General features: G+C 45.5%; 1 protein-coding gene across 4 annotated transcripts in view; it reads left to right on the top strand.

The window, feature by feature from the left end:
* The window catches only part of myo1d (myosin 1D), a 47,671-nt gene that overhangs the window by 21,370 nt on the left and 10,039 nt on the right, over positions 1 to 16,262 (top strand). For all 4 annotated transcript variants that reach the window (XM_027029385.2, XM_027029383.2, XM_027029384.2 and 1 more), the window contains 10 exons: positions 903 to 973; positions 1,646 to 1,720; positions 1,819 to 1,951; positions 2,092 to 2,258; positions 4,290 to 4,497; positions 10,183 to 10,406; positions 10,948 to 11,086; positions 11,220 to 11,324; positions 11,466 to 11,579; positions 14,305 to 14,459. In XM_027029385.2, the coding sequence (XP_026885186.2) occupies positions 903 to 973; positions 1,646 to 1,720; positions 1,819 to 1,951; positions 2,092 to 2,258; positions 4,290 to 4,497; positions 10,183 to 10,406; positions 10,948 to 11,086; positions 11,220 to 11,324; positions 11,466 to 11,579; positions 14,305 to 14,459 (1,391 nt within the window). The remainder of the gene's footprint in view (positions 1 to 902; positions 974 to 1,645; positions 1,721 to 1,818; positions 1,952 to 2,091; positions 2,259 to 4,289; positions 4,498 to 10,182; positions 10,407 to 10,947; positions 11,087 to 11,219; positions 11,325 to 11,465; positions 11,580 to 14,304; positions 14,460 to 16,262) is intronic.

Below are 16,262 nucleotides of genomic sequence, written 5' to 3'. Positions count from 1 at the left end.
GGGTGGAAGTGTCAGGGGGTTATTGACCTGGTTTACTATGATGGGCCAGTCTGCTGGTATGGTTCTCTCTTCTTGGGCATCACTGGATCTGAGCTGTGTTAAAGAAAAAGAAAACTTAATTCTTTGACATCATTGTAGCATGCATGTTATGTAACAGTGGTAACTGCCTTCATGTATAGCAATAGCAAAGGATCCTTTAGGGGATGCTGTTTTTTAGTTTTATTAACAAAAGCTTGAGATTTGAGACGGGGAGAGCAAATTGTGTTTACAGATACAAAGGTTTTTGGGGGTCTACATAACCCATCCATGCCCCTTCAAGATTCTAGGGTTAGGCTAATTGTCATGAAACATCTCGTACATTTAATGGCTTACAGAGACAACACTTGCACATAGCATGCTATTTGTACAGTCTTTTTAAATTTGAAGGCTTACCTCAGTTTCTCTCTCTCTCCCTCTCTCTCTCTTTCTTCCTTCTTCCCTCTTTTCACTTGTTCCCTTTTACACTTTCCTTACACTTTCTCTCTCTTGCTTTTTAATCAGTGGCCTACATACTGACATCACATCTCCTGAGCACTGCTGTCTTGTGCTAAATGAAAGTGTGTCCTTGATTTTTCACGTGCACATGTTTATGCTGCACTCACTCTCATGGACACACCTGTCCTCCCCTCTGTCGGCCTCTCTGCTTGCTGCCCTGCTGAGGTTTCACGGGCCAGCTTTTCTTCATCTTTCCTCATCCCGCATCTTAAACGAGGTCATGCTATCACCAAGAAGATTGCCACTCCTCTCAAGGCTACAGTTCTTAAGCCTATTTTTTAAAAATAGAATGGGGTGTGAAAACAAAGCTTCCGTGACATGATTGATGATTCCACAACTGATCCTCCTTCCTCTCCATTTCTCCACAGCTCTCCCCTACCGACAAGAGCCTGGAGTTTGACAGAGACTTCCGCATTCGCCACTATGCTGGCGACGTGGTGTAAGTACACTCCCAGGAAGCTTAAACGTACTTGCCTCCTTCACTGCAGAAGCTGCAAGTAACCAGAGGGGTGCTGTTAGTGACCCGGTCACGGTGTAAGCACGTGCCAAAATGCTCCTCTGTGGGATGGGCTAAACCTGCAAGAGGCTGCATGGCTATGATGCAGGGAGCACAGCCAACCAGCGACGCAAGCTTCGTCTGAGTCTGGTATCTACAACGGTGACTTGGAAAAGCATCACCTGTGTGCTGCTCCTCATCTCCTGTCTGTGGCCATTATAATAGTTTGAGTTTGCCCATATCCGGCCGTCCTCTGAGTGCTTAGTGTGTGTATGTGTGCTGCAGACGGAGCTAAAAATATGCCTGTCAGTGGATGTGTATTAGCATCACAGCCCTCTGTGAGTCAGCGGCAGGATGGTGCTGCTGCCCTCCCGGGGGCCTGAAACACTTACTGTAGCACTTAGGAGGCAGAGACAGAGTGGCCAATCAATCGGCCGCTCGCCTCTCATTTCCCCTTTGTTTTTTGTTTTTTTGTACGTGGGTGCATTTGTGAGGTCTAACAGAAGTGCCCTTAGAACAAGGAAGCTTACAATCCCTTTTTGTGTGTTGATGTGAGGGTGTGTATTTTTTCCTGAAATGCTAACTTCTCTGCCTTCCTGTATGTTAAATCTTCAGTTACTCTGTCGTTGGCTTCATTGACAAGAACAAGGACACCCTGTTTCAGGACTTCAAGAGGCTGTTGTACAACAGGTCAGCATTGACATGTTTGCCATCATATTCGAGCTTGCCCGCATTGGTCTGACTGAGTAATGCTGACTTGGCTTTGCGCTGCCCCTATTCTCCCACAGCTCAAACCCTGTACTGAAGGCCATGTGGCCCGAAGGCAAGCTCAGCATCACCGAGGTCACCAAGCGACCCCTCACCGCAGGCACGCTCTTCAAGAACTCTATGATCTCCCTGGTCGAAAACCTGGCCTCTAAGGTAGGTGTGGAGCCCACACTTGTGTCTGCTTACGGTTATAAGGGATGTGAATCTAAATTGTCATAACAGTTGTTCTGAAGCGGTTTTCCTTGTTTGCATATGAACAATCGCTCACCCTCGCCCCCTGGTGGTGAGCACAGGAACCGTACTACGTGCGCTGCGTCAAACCCAACGACGTGAAGTCACCGTTGCTGTTTGAGTATGAGCGCTGCAAGCACCAGGTGGAGTATCTGGGCCTGCTGGAGAACGTCCGCGTTCGGCGTGCTGGCTTTGCTAACCGCCAGACCTACGCCCGCTTCTTACAGAGGTGAACGTCCTTCACACACCTGACCCATTCAGTTATCACACTTGCGTTGTTAACTACAAAACCAGAGGCCAGAAAGTGCTATTGCCATCTTTAAACTACACTTTTTGTAGGTTATGTGGTTTCTAAATGTTGTCATTGCACTTATTTTAACTTTAAAGAACATGTTGAAACCTGCAGATTTCTGTCACAAACCACCACTGTGAGAAAGCAAATGACTATGCAAACCTGTACTGCAGTCTCCTGCTATTGCTACTTTGACAGAAAGAGTGTTTCTCTTTCAATCAGTAATTCTTTAATGCCGGATTTCTGCTTTGTTTGCGTCCAACAACAGAGGCTGTATGTAGAGGGAGACGGCTTCTTGGCACTCCGGAAGGTCATGGTTTTTGCCATCGTTGCCGTTTGGACGTTAGCATTAGACTGAGGCCACTACGGCGCCTGCATGATGGCTAGAAAAGCTGTTATTGAAAATCTAATATAGATATTAGATTGGCAAATGCTTATGTGAAAGGTCAAAATGCAGATATGTATATGGATGTCATAAGCCTTTTTTACTGATAATGCTTTCCATAAGCGGTACATGTTGCTTGCAATACCTGCATCTCTGCAGACCTGTATTCCCACACAGAGCGATATTGGTCCACATTTTATGTTTAAGCATCACTGCTTGAAAAGTGGCCTTCCTTATGTGTGGTGGGAGACAATTTTGACAGTAACATCATATAGCTTACAACAGTTATCAGAATAAATTAACCTTGTACATTTGTTTACTCTCGTTATGTAGAACTGGCATAGTAATTTTTTTCATATAGAAAGGAGTTTGTGAATTTTGTAATTTGAAAAGGGAACATATTTTGGAGTTCTTGAATTAGAAAACCTTCAATTAAATCATCACAAAAACGATGGATTACCAACACAGAGTATGCGCTTAAAATGAAAAGGGTTGCGAACCCTTTGGAATTATTTGGAGTTCTGAATAGTTCCTAAAATGTGATCTGACCATAGTCTGATTGTTTTTAATAATGAAAGCCTTGTTCAACACACAACATTTTACAGATCCATATCATTGATGCTTTAAATAATTAAGGTCATTGATGGAAAGAAATAGGGGCCACTCATGCCTAACAGCGTGGACGCTTGAAAGCGCTGAGTGGCCAATAATCTTTCCTACAGCCAGATGTCAGGGCATTTGTCTGGATCTCGCAGCACAACAGTATGCAAAACCTAGGAGTCCATCACTAAGAGAGTGGGCTAAAGAGAAGCATGCCGTATTTTAGAATGACCTGGGAATCCTGACCTTTGTCTCTGTGAAATGCTGCAGCATGATAAGTAAGCCATCCTAAGGCATATGAACCTTAACGGTTTTGTCTAGAGGACTGGGCCAAAATGTGTCCCGTCTCCTCACCAGTTGTATATGAGAATGTAATGGTATAGGCTGTTGTACATTGTTGCCCTTATCTTCAAGGAGGTATGTCCTTTCCCCATTCCTCTGTGCCATGTGGACACTGTATCCTGACTTGAAGCTTCTCAAACCCCCCACGCACACAAATACTAACTCAATTACACACATACGCACACAAACAAACAGCTTTGAGCTGATTCGATTCTGTGAGACACCCCTGTTGCGTAAAGCCCTCCTGGCTTTGAGCATGTATAACTGAGAGAGCTTAACTGCACACCAGAATCAAGTTGTTCCTCCTCCCTCTCTATATGAAGGCCAGGGCCATTCATGAAATATAACCTCCTACATACTCAGTGAGACAGCCTAGCTGCACTGTAGAAATGTAAAAACCTTGCACCACATGATTTCTAAACACACACACTCTTTCTTACTCTCTCTCTGTGGCAAATTGTGGTGACACAATTTGGCTAAAGCAACTCTACTTTTCATGACTGATTCTTATCACTCTCTCACATAAAGCAGAATTTAAAAAAATAAAGGCAATACTCTCAAATTATACAGGAAAAATATTCTCAAAAGCTAAAAATGCGGGGAAGTTATTTGACACCTTTCTGGTCCCTTTCCCTGCCTAGGTATAAGATGATCTCAGAGTTCACGTGGCCCAATCATGACCTGCCGTCAGACCAAGAGGCAGTGAGGCGCCTGCTCCAGGGCTGTGGCTTCGAGCAAGACGCCGCCTTTGGCAAGACCAAGGTGTTCATCCGCACGCCTCGCACGATCTTCAGCCTGGAGGAGCAGAGAGCCGAGATGGTGAAAAGGATCGTCCTCTTTCTGCAGAAGGCAAGTGCTCCAGCGGGGATAGAACTTATTCCCGGGCCCTGGGGGTTGTGTCTTTTGGTTTGTCATTCAGATTTGCATGGTTATATAATTGCTTTTTGCAAAACATCTTTGTCCTGGTCGGGCTTTTAAAGGCCTGTTAAATACTCACTGACTCATCAGAATCTGCTGGTTGAAAATGGAGCATTTGTTAATAGAGCTTCCTCTTCAGGGTTCACTGCATGCATGCACATGTACTCACACATAAACAAACAAACAAACAAACAAGCCCTTACAGCCAAGTGAGCTCCATTTGCCAGCAGAGGCCAACGGCGTGTTACATTTGCACCAGTGAGACACTGCAGTCTCATGCAAGGTGTGGACACTCTGCCACTTAATAGCACAACAATGTCCCCAGGCAGCAACAGACCAGACCAAGGCATCATATGCAGTTGAAGGTCCATTTCCCCCTTATTAAAAATACTTATATTGATGATATACATAAAGTCAAAGTCTAATTTATTTATTTAGCTTTACACATGTTTGGGTCCATATCCTTAATGAGCAAGCAAATGGTGACAGTTGCAAGGAAAACTCCCTCATCAGAATTAAGGAAGCAATCTTGGGAGGATTAACTCTCAAGAGGGAACCCATCCTCCTTGAACTGCCCAGCTAATTGGGATGAGTTTACACTGTTGTTTACTTTGATGGATTTTCCTCAGAAAGCACACAGGGGTACTTGCCATTGTTCAGGGATCCGGTCCAGTCCAGATTTTTGTTCAGCTTCTGCTTTCCATATACCTGAATCAGGCATTCATGGGCTATAGAGCTCTCGATTATCTGGCTAAGGCGTACTGGGAGCTTGGCAAAAACCTCATATAACTCGGGCTCCTGAGGACTTGATTGAGAAGCTTCGATCTAGCAAAGTTGAATATTATACAACTTTTATACTGCAAAACCCCATTTTTACTCCTCATACTTTCGGAAGCTCTGTGTGCTGTTCTTAACTGTTCTTGTAGCCTAGTATTTTATGAAGGTGGTAAGATAACTCCATCTGATAGGGTGTCTAGTTTGTGTTTTATCTTAATCCTACTGCTTGTTCAGGAGTTTGATCACTAGTCTAAATGATTTCATCAGGGATGAGGGTCAATTTGCAAGGTGATTTGAACATGAGCTGACAATCGTTGAATGCCTGTGCTGGTAAAGTGATCCACAGTGATGGCCACAGTAACATCACTGTGCGACACTGTCTCCTGGGGCCATTCCACAGCCAACAGCAGCCAACATCAAAGTATTATGTGTGCCCTCTGCCAGCTTTCAAGGTTGACTATGTGACCTTTGTATTGACACGCTTGTGCATAGCAGAGATATTGTCCTGACACTGCTGCATGGGGCCCTGTTCCCTGAGGAAAGGCAGCAGCTTTGGGGATGTCACTTTAAGTAAACTGCTTACCTCCAGGCAATATCTGTGTCGCCAGCACTAATATCAGTCGTGTCCGTTGGAGCTGAGTGACCCCCCCCCCCACACACACACACACAGATGAGCTGAATGCAACCGTTAGCACTGCCCCCACCATGCCTATTTCCCCAACACCTTCCTCTCTTTCCTTGTCTCTCGCTCTGTGGCTGGCTTTAGATCACCTTCCCTACTACACAATCCCTTTATCCGTGCCTAGCAGACCTGTTTGGTTCATGCCAAAAGTGCCAGTGTTGACAGAATCACTGCCATGACTCCCACCCTCCACAATAAGCTGCATCAGATACATATATGGCGCCTGTTAAAGAGAGCACTTCCCTGCCATCACTCAGAATAACCTCCTCTCTTCAGGTTGCTATAATGGCATTTAAATTGATTCTGGAGGTTCTGCAGCCCCTCTCATCCCATGCTGTAAGGACATGCCCCCAGGATGTGTCTGTCTGTCTTCTTCCCTCAGCTCTTTAACCACGTAGAACTGCTCTGGGCTGCAGAGAGAGGGGAGATGAGGGGATGGGGTTGAACGCCACCCCCCACCAGCACCTCTCGTCTCACTCCTCATTTCTCTGGCTTTTCAGCTCTGTTAGCACTGTTTCCCCTCACCTTCTGTCCTGACCCCCACCCCGCTAAAGTGAGCATTGGGGTATACCTGAGGGTGGCTCACACACAAGCAAATGGAATGAATCTGATGCTGTATATTATGTACACTCTGGCTGACTTTGTGGTTCGTTCGGCCTTCGCAGGTTGAACGGCATAGTCGGTCTAACAGCCAGTGAGTCTGTCTGTCCTCCTGAGCCTTATTTTGCTCTTTTTGAAAACTGCTGTGGATGAGTTCTTTGCCTTCTGAAACATTCACTTTTTTATAGCAAAGCGAACCATCCTGCATGCCAGACAGTCAACTGCGACTCGCTTTCTCGTGTAGTTCGGTTTTCACTTGTCGTGTCAAACTCAAGGCTGGCGGGACACCTAAGCACATGCTTGTGATGTAGGATGGTAATTTCCTAGTCCACGCTATTGCTCTGAGCGAGGGAAATGGAAAGCCACTACACCCAATCATACACTGAAAAATGGGCTATTCGGGAATTGCTGTCCAAGATCATCTACATAAATGAACCACTGAAAGATGTATGAGAAGATTTTCCTTTTTGAATGGAAAAGGATATAACAGAGGTTTTTGTTAGTTCATATTAGTCGGTGCTCAGTTAAGTAAAGCATCTTTCCTGTTTTGCATCCATATTTAGTACCACCGAATGCTTCCTTTCAAAATAACCCCTTCAACTTTTGATGTTTAATACACCTTGAGAAAGAGATCACAAAATGGAGTTCTTAATGAGATGATTGCTATTTACGATCTAGTTTGTTTAAGATGTGAAACGTCGAAGATTCAAACTGAGATATGTGACTAATTATGGGTTAGGAGGCAGAGGGAGGGAGAGCGAAGGCACCATCAAACAAGCCGTCTGCTGAAGTGGCTGTGGAGGCAGTGCCGGCTGCGTCATAAGCTCTGCTGTTTCAGTAATGATTGAGGAAAAGCACTCCCACCCCCCGTCCCAAACATGCACCACGCACACAGAGCACCCCCCCCCCCCCAGCAGTCTGGTAGAGGTCACAGAAAAGACGGCAGCCTCCTTCATAGCAGTGAGCAGCTCATGGGCCCTGCAGTATTGATTTATGAAAATGGCTCTCCTCCCTCCCTCACTCTGTCCCCTGTGCCCCTGGTGACGGGTCGCGGTTAGAATCTGTTGTGCTGCCGCTAAACCATGTCTCACTCACGGAGCGTAATGGTCTCTCGCCAGTCACCTAGCATCAAGTGTGTTACAGAAAAACCACAGATTTTTCCCAAGAGGATTTGCACATGCAGGAATTGTGCACTTGATTGTGACTCCTGGTTGTTGGGCGGGGGACTTGCTGCACTGAGTGCCTGCCCGGCTGATTAATGATAAGCAGGCTCAAATTCTCTCACTCATCTGTAATTGTTTTGTGACACCTGATGGGGAAATGCCACATATCCAAGCAAGTTTTTTTTAGAAATTGTTTCTAGAGAGCTGTATCATATTTCCATGCTTCATTGTTCACTAATGGACAGACCTTTTCACAGTGCAATTATACTAATTATCATTTGAAGCTACTAAATTCTGTGATCTAATCCTATTGACTCTAGTGGTGGGTTTCATTTTTTATTTATTTTTTTAGCACATGAAATGACAAGTGAAATAAATGCAACCCATCGCCTGACAACAGCTTGGCCAGTATTTACCAGATTACTGGATTTTAGTCCACTGTCCTTTTTAAAGGGCCAATCAGAGCCAAGCATGGTAATCCGTCATACTTTATTGCAATGGGTGTTCTTCAGTCTGGCTTTGATGAGGCTTGTAAACTTGGAGCAGAAGAGCAGGGAGGAGATGCAGCATTGCGTCCAAGTGCTTAAAACGCAGATCAAACTGGCTTATTAGAGAGGTGGTGGGTGGAGGAGGCGCGGTGGGTGCTGCTCCAGGCCTGATTTACACACGCTCCCCTGGGTGTCGTATCTCGGTGCCTACCGCACTAACAATAAGCATAGACCGTCTGGCTGCCTCCCTGTTTAAACACCTCGAACGCCATCAGCACGGCCGGCAGTGAGCGAGCTGCCCGTTTCCCTGTCTCAGCACGGCTACGGCGTAGCACCACAGCACTTTCTTTCGGGAGGCAGATGCCAAGGCATTCCGTACTGCTCACACACTAAGATGCGTGTGACTTTGTTTGCAGCGTATCCTGCTGGAGGGCTGCCCCGTGTAACATTTGTAAATATTCTAAATACTGCCGTTGTTGTATTGACCTTTTGTGTTTCTAATGCAATATGTAATTGAGACTTTTTGCATGCTGTGAGCAGCAAAACCAAACCAGTTAACCATTCTGTGACTCTTTTGAAAAAGTCTCAGGTGATCCAGCAAATGTCAAACTATTGCAAGCCAGTCTTTACCATGATGCATCAAGCAATTACCCACATGCGTTTAATGTGCCATGATTGTCATACATGCATCTAAAGCTGATGTGGCATTTGGTCCCCATCCTGCAGCCCTGTCCTGTTGTACCATTTTATTATTAGGGTTCAGAAGTTTCCTTTCACCACCGACACTTGGGTATTGCTAATTAAAACCTGAGGGTTCCATTTAAAATCTGTCCCAACTTTGCACCATTCTGTCCCAAGCATTCCTGTTTGTCATCTACGAGAGGACCCATAATGAGACCGGAGAGGTGGAGAGGTTGCAGAGAGAACTGCGACTTTTTTTCTCTCCATGGCTCTGTGGGTGCGCCTCCCCGCTGTGAGGCCTGTGTGAAGCACTGCTCAGCACAATGTGATCCAAAGCTCAACACAGTCACAGAGCATTACAGACGGTTCTGATGCTCCTCTCATAGTACAAGATGCCTTCTGCCAATTCATATAACAATAGATCCCTTTTTACCATAGACCTGAAGCAAATATGCAGGTGTTCTGGAGAAAGAGCACAGGATCCGGCACTTGTGCTGACTAGAATGAATTTTTGTCTTTCCAGTCCTTTTCCTGTTCTGCTGTATTTACCCAGTGGAGTTGCAGGATATATTCGGTCGCCGTGTGGCACATGCAGTAGCACTGCTCTGAGATAATTGCAGCTTCAGGCCAGCACAAGTTAGATACTGACTTAGTGCGAAACTCAGTTGCCATTACACTGTACAAAATGTGGCCTGATGAGAATGGTTAGTGCTTTTACTAATGAAAGTTCACAGATTACCATCTGTTCAGTGCACAATTATCTTTTTGCACGAATATTTACTTTTCATACAGCATAAGAACTGTGTAAATATTCCTTAATGTCTCTAGTGAGTTGTGCAGAAAAGAACATGACCTTTGGGTTCACAGTCATGTATATAAGCACACACTCACTATCCTGGAGTGTTTTTCAAGCATTTACCAGCCAAGGGCTTTAATGGTTGGGTCACTGTGTAAAGTGAAGGGAGCATATGGCAGTTGCTTAACCCAGAGGTGAGCAGCTCATATAGCTCCCTAGAGATCTGTTATATTCTGTTATTAGAGTCTAAGATGTGGATTACATCCTTTGAGCAGCACTTTAGCTGCTACTTGTCTGGATGTGACTTCCTTAAAATGTACGCCCGTTGCACAGATGTGTTGTATGCTGCTGTAGAAGATCTGTCATCAGTGAATGCCAAGATGGTAAGCTGAACTCCTTTTTTTTCTTCTCCCGCTCGCCTTCTCGCAGGTGTGGCGTGGCACCATTGCACGGATGCGTTATCGTCGGATGCGGGCAGCGCTGACCATTCTGCAGGCGTACCGCCGTTACAAGGTCAAGTCGTACATCCGCGAGGTGAACGCTCGCTTCCGAAACGTTGGAAGCATGAAGGACCGTGGCAGGCACGTGAAGTGGCCCACACCTCCCAAAGTACTGCGCAGGTTTGAAGAGGCCCTGAGGAACATCTACAACAGGTCAGAGCCACAGTACAAACCTCACTCCTTATCTCTCTTTTCCTTTGTCTCGGGTGCGCGTGCACGCGTACACACACACACACTCAGATGAATGGGATCCATAGGTTTCACGTAATGTGAGAATTAATTGTGACTCTCACTTACAGTTGACTCCCACATTGCCTTTTAGGCCATATCTGGGCAACTGGGTGACGCATGTTTTCCTTGTCAGGATCTGGCCTGTCAGGATCTGGCCTGTCAGGATCATTCAGGCTCTCTACATCACATGTTCCACCCCCACCCCTTTTAGCGACAATACTGTTGTTCAACAAACGTCGTGTCAGGGTTATTTTTCCAACAGGTGTAACAGATTTCTCAGACTGTAATGTGCTTGTAAGCATGTAACAAATATTGATGTTTCTTCCATTCTGTAAACTGTGTGTGTGTGTGTGTGTGTGTGTGTGTGTGTGTGTGTGTGTGTGTGTGTGTGTGTGTGTGTGTGTGTGTGTGTGTGTGTGTGTGTGTGTGTGTGTGTGTGTGTGTGTGTGTGTGTGTGTTGAAGGTGGTGGGCCTGGACCCTAATTAAAGGCCTGTCTCCCGAGGAGAAATTACAGGTCAAGGCCAAAGTTGCCACACTGGAGTGTCTGAAGGGTCAAAGGGCAGACCTGGGCCTACAGAGGGCCTGGGAGGGCAATTATGTGGTCAGTATTGGAACCCTGAATAGTAGGTCAAGCAGTATAATAACAAAAAAAACATGCCAAATGGAATATTGAACTGTACCAGTGGGAGCATTGGACTTCCTCCTGTTCATGCTGCGTATTTGCGTGTCCTCAGAAGAGAGATACTCCTGAGAGAGCGTCATCATTCACCTTGGTGTCCAGTGATCTGCAGAGGAAAGACAAGTTCATGAGGGTCCTCTTTTCCTGCAATGTCCGGAAGGTACAAAATAGATTACATGAAACTGAGTTCCATATAAATGTATCCTTTACTTTTTATTTACCTATTCCTGTCATATAGAGTTATTGTCTCACTAACATTTATCAGTACCGTTTTTAATAAATGTTAATTTTGCTTCTACAGATCAACCGCTTCAATAAGTCAGAGAACAGGGCAGTGATGATCACTGATCGCCACCTCTACAAGCTGGACCCACTGAAACAGTACAAGCCCATGAAGAGCACCCCACTCTATAATGTACATATATACTACCTGCCCCCTTTAGTATATGAAATGCTTATTTTCTGCCTCTGAGTTTACACTGACTACATCTAGACTGATGCATGGTTCAATGCTAAGCTTGACATCCCAATTCTATTGTCTGTGCCCATATATGGTCACTTGCACTGCATATAAAAGGTCTCTTATTCTCTTATTTTACAAGTCAAAATAGTACATTTGGAAACAGTGTAGGGTTTTCACTGAAGACCAGATTGCATAACACACTCACTCCATCTTTGAATATTGAATATCTTTGAATAAGTTGTCTGTCATGCTTCAGGTAGCTGTCAGCCTAAGCCTGTCACCTGTCTGCCAGATTAGCTGGCGCTAAAGGCTCTTAAGACTGGAATGTTGACCTTTGTACCACAGCGATTTTCTTTTCCTCTTTTTTTAATCAAGAAGAACGATCTCTAATCCCCAAAAGATTAGAGCCCTAAGCCCTATCCTCGGCAGGTGAGAAATATGGAGAACCATAACCTGCCCAGTCCCAACCCATCTGTGGTTTGTCACCAAGCGCTGCCGTGGGCTCTGAGCCATGTTCCTGACTGAACTCTGTACAACTGGGCTGAAAATGAGGGAGGGGCCTTGACTCCTGTTTGCAGCACAAAAGCAGTTTGTCTACAGGCTGTGTAGTCGACCTTCTGTCCTCTAAGGACCACAAGAATATCTGTCAGAAAAACAGCATAACTGCCGGACTGGGTGTTGAAACAAACCGGGGTCCTTCATTTAAATTCTGCACAAAAGAAGATGCATGCAAGAGTTCAGTCAAGTGAATAATTAGATTTTTGATATTACGATAGCTCATTCCCTAACTTGTATTTAGCATGGTGTCCAATGAAAGTGTGCCACTTAAATTTGCTTACGTTAGCAGTTTGGTAATTGAAGGGTATTTGTTGGAGAAGAACATGTAAAGGTTGCTGAACAGGCAGAAAGCTTCTGCCCTGATAAATGTTCTTTGACCTCATACTTATTTATTTATTGCTCCATTGAGGGCTCGGGGCAGCCATACTATCACAGCAGCAATGATTTAAATGACAGCTAAAGGTTTTTGGTACCCCAGTTTACACTGTATTATTAATTGGTTAAGCATTGAACATGTCTTGGAAAAAAGCATGGGGAGATATAATTTTTATATATATATAATACACACACATATATATATACACACACATATAAACAAATACCCTGATAATACACTCCTTGCAACACCCCCCCCCCCCCCCACCCGTGAACATTTCACCCCTCTCCTCAGCCGTTTTCCTCCCTCCCCATTCATCTTCCTCTCCACTGTTGTCATGCCAACATCCCAGGAGATGGGGTTGTCATGACAACGGAGCAGGAGGAGAGATCAGCTGACGTCTGGTATCGTTCAGGCATGTGCACAAATTTACCTCCTCTGTGTTGCCCTTCTGTTGAAGCTTAAATGTGTCTCCTTTATTTTTTCTTTCTCTTATTTTCTTTTTCTCCAGCTCCCTCGCACCCCCTCTCTCTCTTTTATCTTTTTTTTTTTTTTTTTTTTTTTTTTTTGGTTTTAAGCGCTTTCTAGCCTTTGAATTAGATCAGTTACAGTAAATATTGATCTGTTATAATATTTCATGGGCTGTTTCATTTGGAAAGCTCCTGAAAAATTTTTTTGTACAAGTATTAAGCTTAAAGGAACAGTTACATTTTGATTGCTATAGTCTGTCCTCTCTCTCTCTGTTGTAGTCTGTCCTCTCTCTCTCTCTCTCTCTCTCTCTCTCTCTCTCTCTCTCTCTCTCTCTCTCTCTCTCTCTCTCGCTCGATTGCTCTCATATACACACACACACACACACACACACACACACACACACACACACACACACACACACACACACATATAGACAAGAGTCAGTAGTTATGTAACACATTCCCTGAAAAATAGTCCAGGGAAAGAGAGTGAGGGTGGCTGATATCTACTGCCACGGCAGCCCCAGAATAGTCCACGCTGGTCAGCTGTCATCCTTCTCTCTGCCCAGATCCTCGTAACGTTAGCTTTAAATTGTCATCTTTGGGTTCCAGTTTGCCCACAGTGGCTGTCCCCTTCCCACATCCACGAATGCTTTTTAAGCATTGCTGTGGCCCAGCAAGCCCTGGATGCGGGCTAAAAACCTTAACATTTCATGTCCAATTGAAAAGAGGCTAAATTGTGTTCATAATATGGCGTCCCGGCGCTTGGTTTCCTGTTAGTAGTGATTTTGGCCCACAGTGATGTTCGTCTAGCTGTTTGCCATCTCCGCTTAAAGTGTGCTCACGGTTCCTAGCCTTGGACTGAACTGAAGAGAGACAACTGGAGAAAGACAGAGCCTTACACTGTTTAATAGAGCCCTAGCTACTACTCATCTATGATACTTAGCTGTTTGACATCTCACTGTTTTTTCAAGAAATCTAAAAATGTATGTTTTACCCAAGGTCTTACTGACAACCCCGTTGCCAAAAAAATGCCCAGAAATGTTTTTTAGTTTGAGGTGTGCCTACAAAATGTGGAAGCATCACTTATTTGTCTTTAACAGGAACAACCAAGGGTATGCGTGGATGCTGTGGGATCCGGACGTCCCTGCTGACCCCTTGCATAATATTTGGGTCCCTTAGCTCCATATCCAGGAGAGGATGCTGCTGATGCATCCAGTCGTGCTCTGCTCTCACCCCCCCCCCCCCCCCCCCCCTCCTGTCCTCCTCCCAGGTGACTGGCTTGAGTGTGTCCCCAGGGAAGGACCAGCTGGTCGTCTTCCACACCAAGGACAGCCGGGACCTGATTGTGTGCCTGCAGGGCATGGTGCCAGCAGGGGAGAGCCGCATTGGCGAGCTGGTGGGCACCCTGCTCAGTCACTTCAAAAGGTACGGACCCGCACTGGCACACCTGCTGCCGACCCTCCGCTGCCCCTAGCTCGATGCCCCTCGCCTGCTGCCTCTCCCCTTCACTCACTGCCCCTCAGTGGCTGCCCCTTGTCTCCTGTCCCTGGAGATTTAACCAGCAGGCCAAGGGCGCTGAGCGCTACCCACCACCCAGCGTGGCACCATGTGCAAGATTAGCTTTAGTTTTATAGTGCAGATCACTTAAAGCATGGCTCACTGAGTGAAACGTGGCAAAAAGGGCCTGAGGTCTATTCCAGAGCAGTGACAGAATTTCCTGGAGGAAGATTATAGTGGAGTTCAGCTCAAGCAGCAGGTGGGTATGAGGCGTGTTTTGAATAAAGGATGGGCCAGACATGCAGGGTGATCTCAGCTGATTCCTATGAGGTGTCCCCGTGTGTGTGTCTGTCTGTCTGTCTGTCTGTGTGTGTGTGTGTGTGTGTGTGTGTGTGTGTGTGTGTGTGTGTGTGTGTCTGCATCTGCATATGTCAAAGTCAAATTTATTTATATAGCGCTTTTTACAACAGCTGTTGCCACAAAGCCGCTTTACAAATGTCCGAATCCAAGCCTCCAATGACACAGAAAATCTCCCTAGAGCATGAAGAAGAAACCTTGAGAGGATGACTTAAAGGGAGTGCCCATCCTCCTCTGGCCGATGACGGACACTACAATTGCCATAATATTTTGCTCTTTATTGTTTATAAGTAGTGAGAAAAAAGAATAATAACAAAAATAATGGAATAAGCAATGAATGTCTGTTCCAGTTTTCTAGAAGTCGTAGTCTGGGTTTGAGGGTATACGTCCGTCTGAAAACCCATCTTGTACAAGGATGTCTGTCAAGGGAAATGGAAAAGTAGTTACCTGGGATGGAGGGGTGGTGGGCAACAGCAGGGGGCATCATCTGTCTGTCACTCCCAGTAACGATAAGACAGGGTATCAATTAAGTGGTCAGCAGGGTAGGAATTGAGTGGTCAGCAGGGTAGGAATTGAGGACATTGATGTTTTCTGTTCACCAGAGAGGTGTGCATGAGGTAGGAAAGGTAATGCTGTTTGTCCTTTTTATCACCCTCAGCAAAACCACGAGTGCAGCACTTTTTAAAATGGCCTACTGTAAGCAGATGTAACCTTATTTGTACACGAAGAGCAATCAAAGCCAAAATCATCTTTCTAATTGTACCATCATGCTTATTTATGGCTTCTCTCCTAATCTTAAGGTACTTCACACCTTTTTTGTTCCATTATACATTACCATACTGGCCCTTTGGGATCCACTTGAGCACGTTGTCAAGCACAGGATGAATATGTCCAGATATGACCTAATAAAAAATTTTCTCCATGCTTTCCTGTTGGTGTGGAAAAACCCTATAACATCTCAGTGCTAATGACCGGAGGTAGGGCCTGTCCCTCCGGAGCCATCCATCAGAGCAGGCATGATGTAGGCCCCAGTCGCAGGCTGCTGGCTGCTCCCTGTAGATGTGTGCTTAACCTTTAGCTCTCCTTCGCCCGCCCAACTCCTCGCCCTTGGTCCATTTAGCGAAGCCTGCAGCCGTGGAACCGGCTGCAGTGGGTTCCAGCTGATCTGCCACACACTGCCACTCTCACTCTGCCATCAGCACTGTGACGTATGCTGAGTGGGTTTTACCATAGAGAAATAACAGTTGAATTGAATGCAGCTTTTATTTTTTGCAGTGTTCATTGGGACTACATTTACTTTTGGACTAGAGTGGCTTGATTCAAAAACTGCAGACGCAGTCAGTTTTTTTACCTTCTGTGTTTGGAATGCTAAAG

The sequence above is a fragment of the Electrophorus electricus genome, chromosome 14 (assembly GCF_013358815.1).
Source record: "Electrophorus electricus isolate fEleEle1 chromosome 14, fEleEle1.pri, whole genome shotgun sequence".
In the NCBI taxonomy this organism is placed as follows: Eukaryota; Metazoa; Chordata; class Actinopteri; order Gymnotiformes; family Gymnotidae; genus Electrophorus; species Electrophorus electricus.
This window is presented reverse-complemented; position numbering and strand designations above follow the sequence as displayed.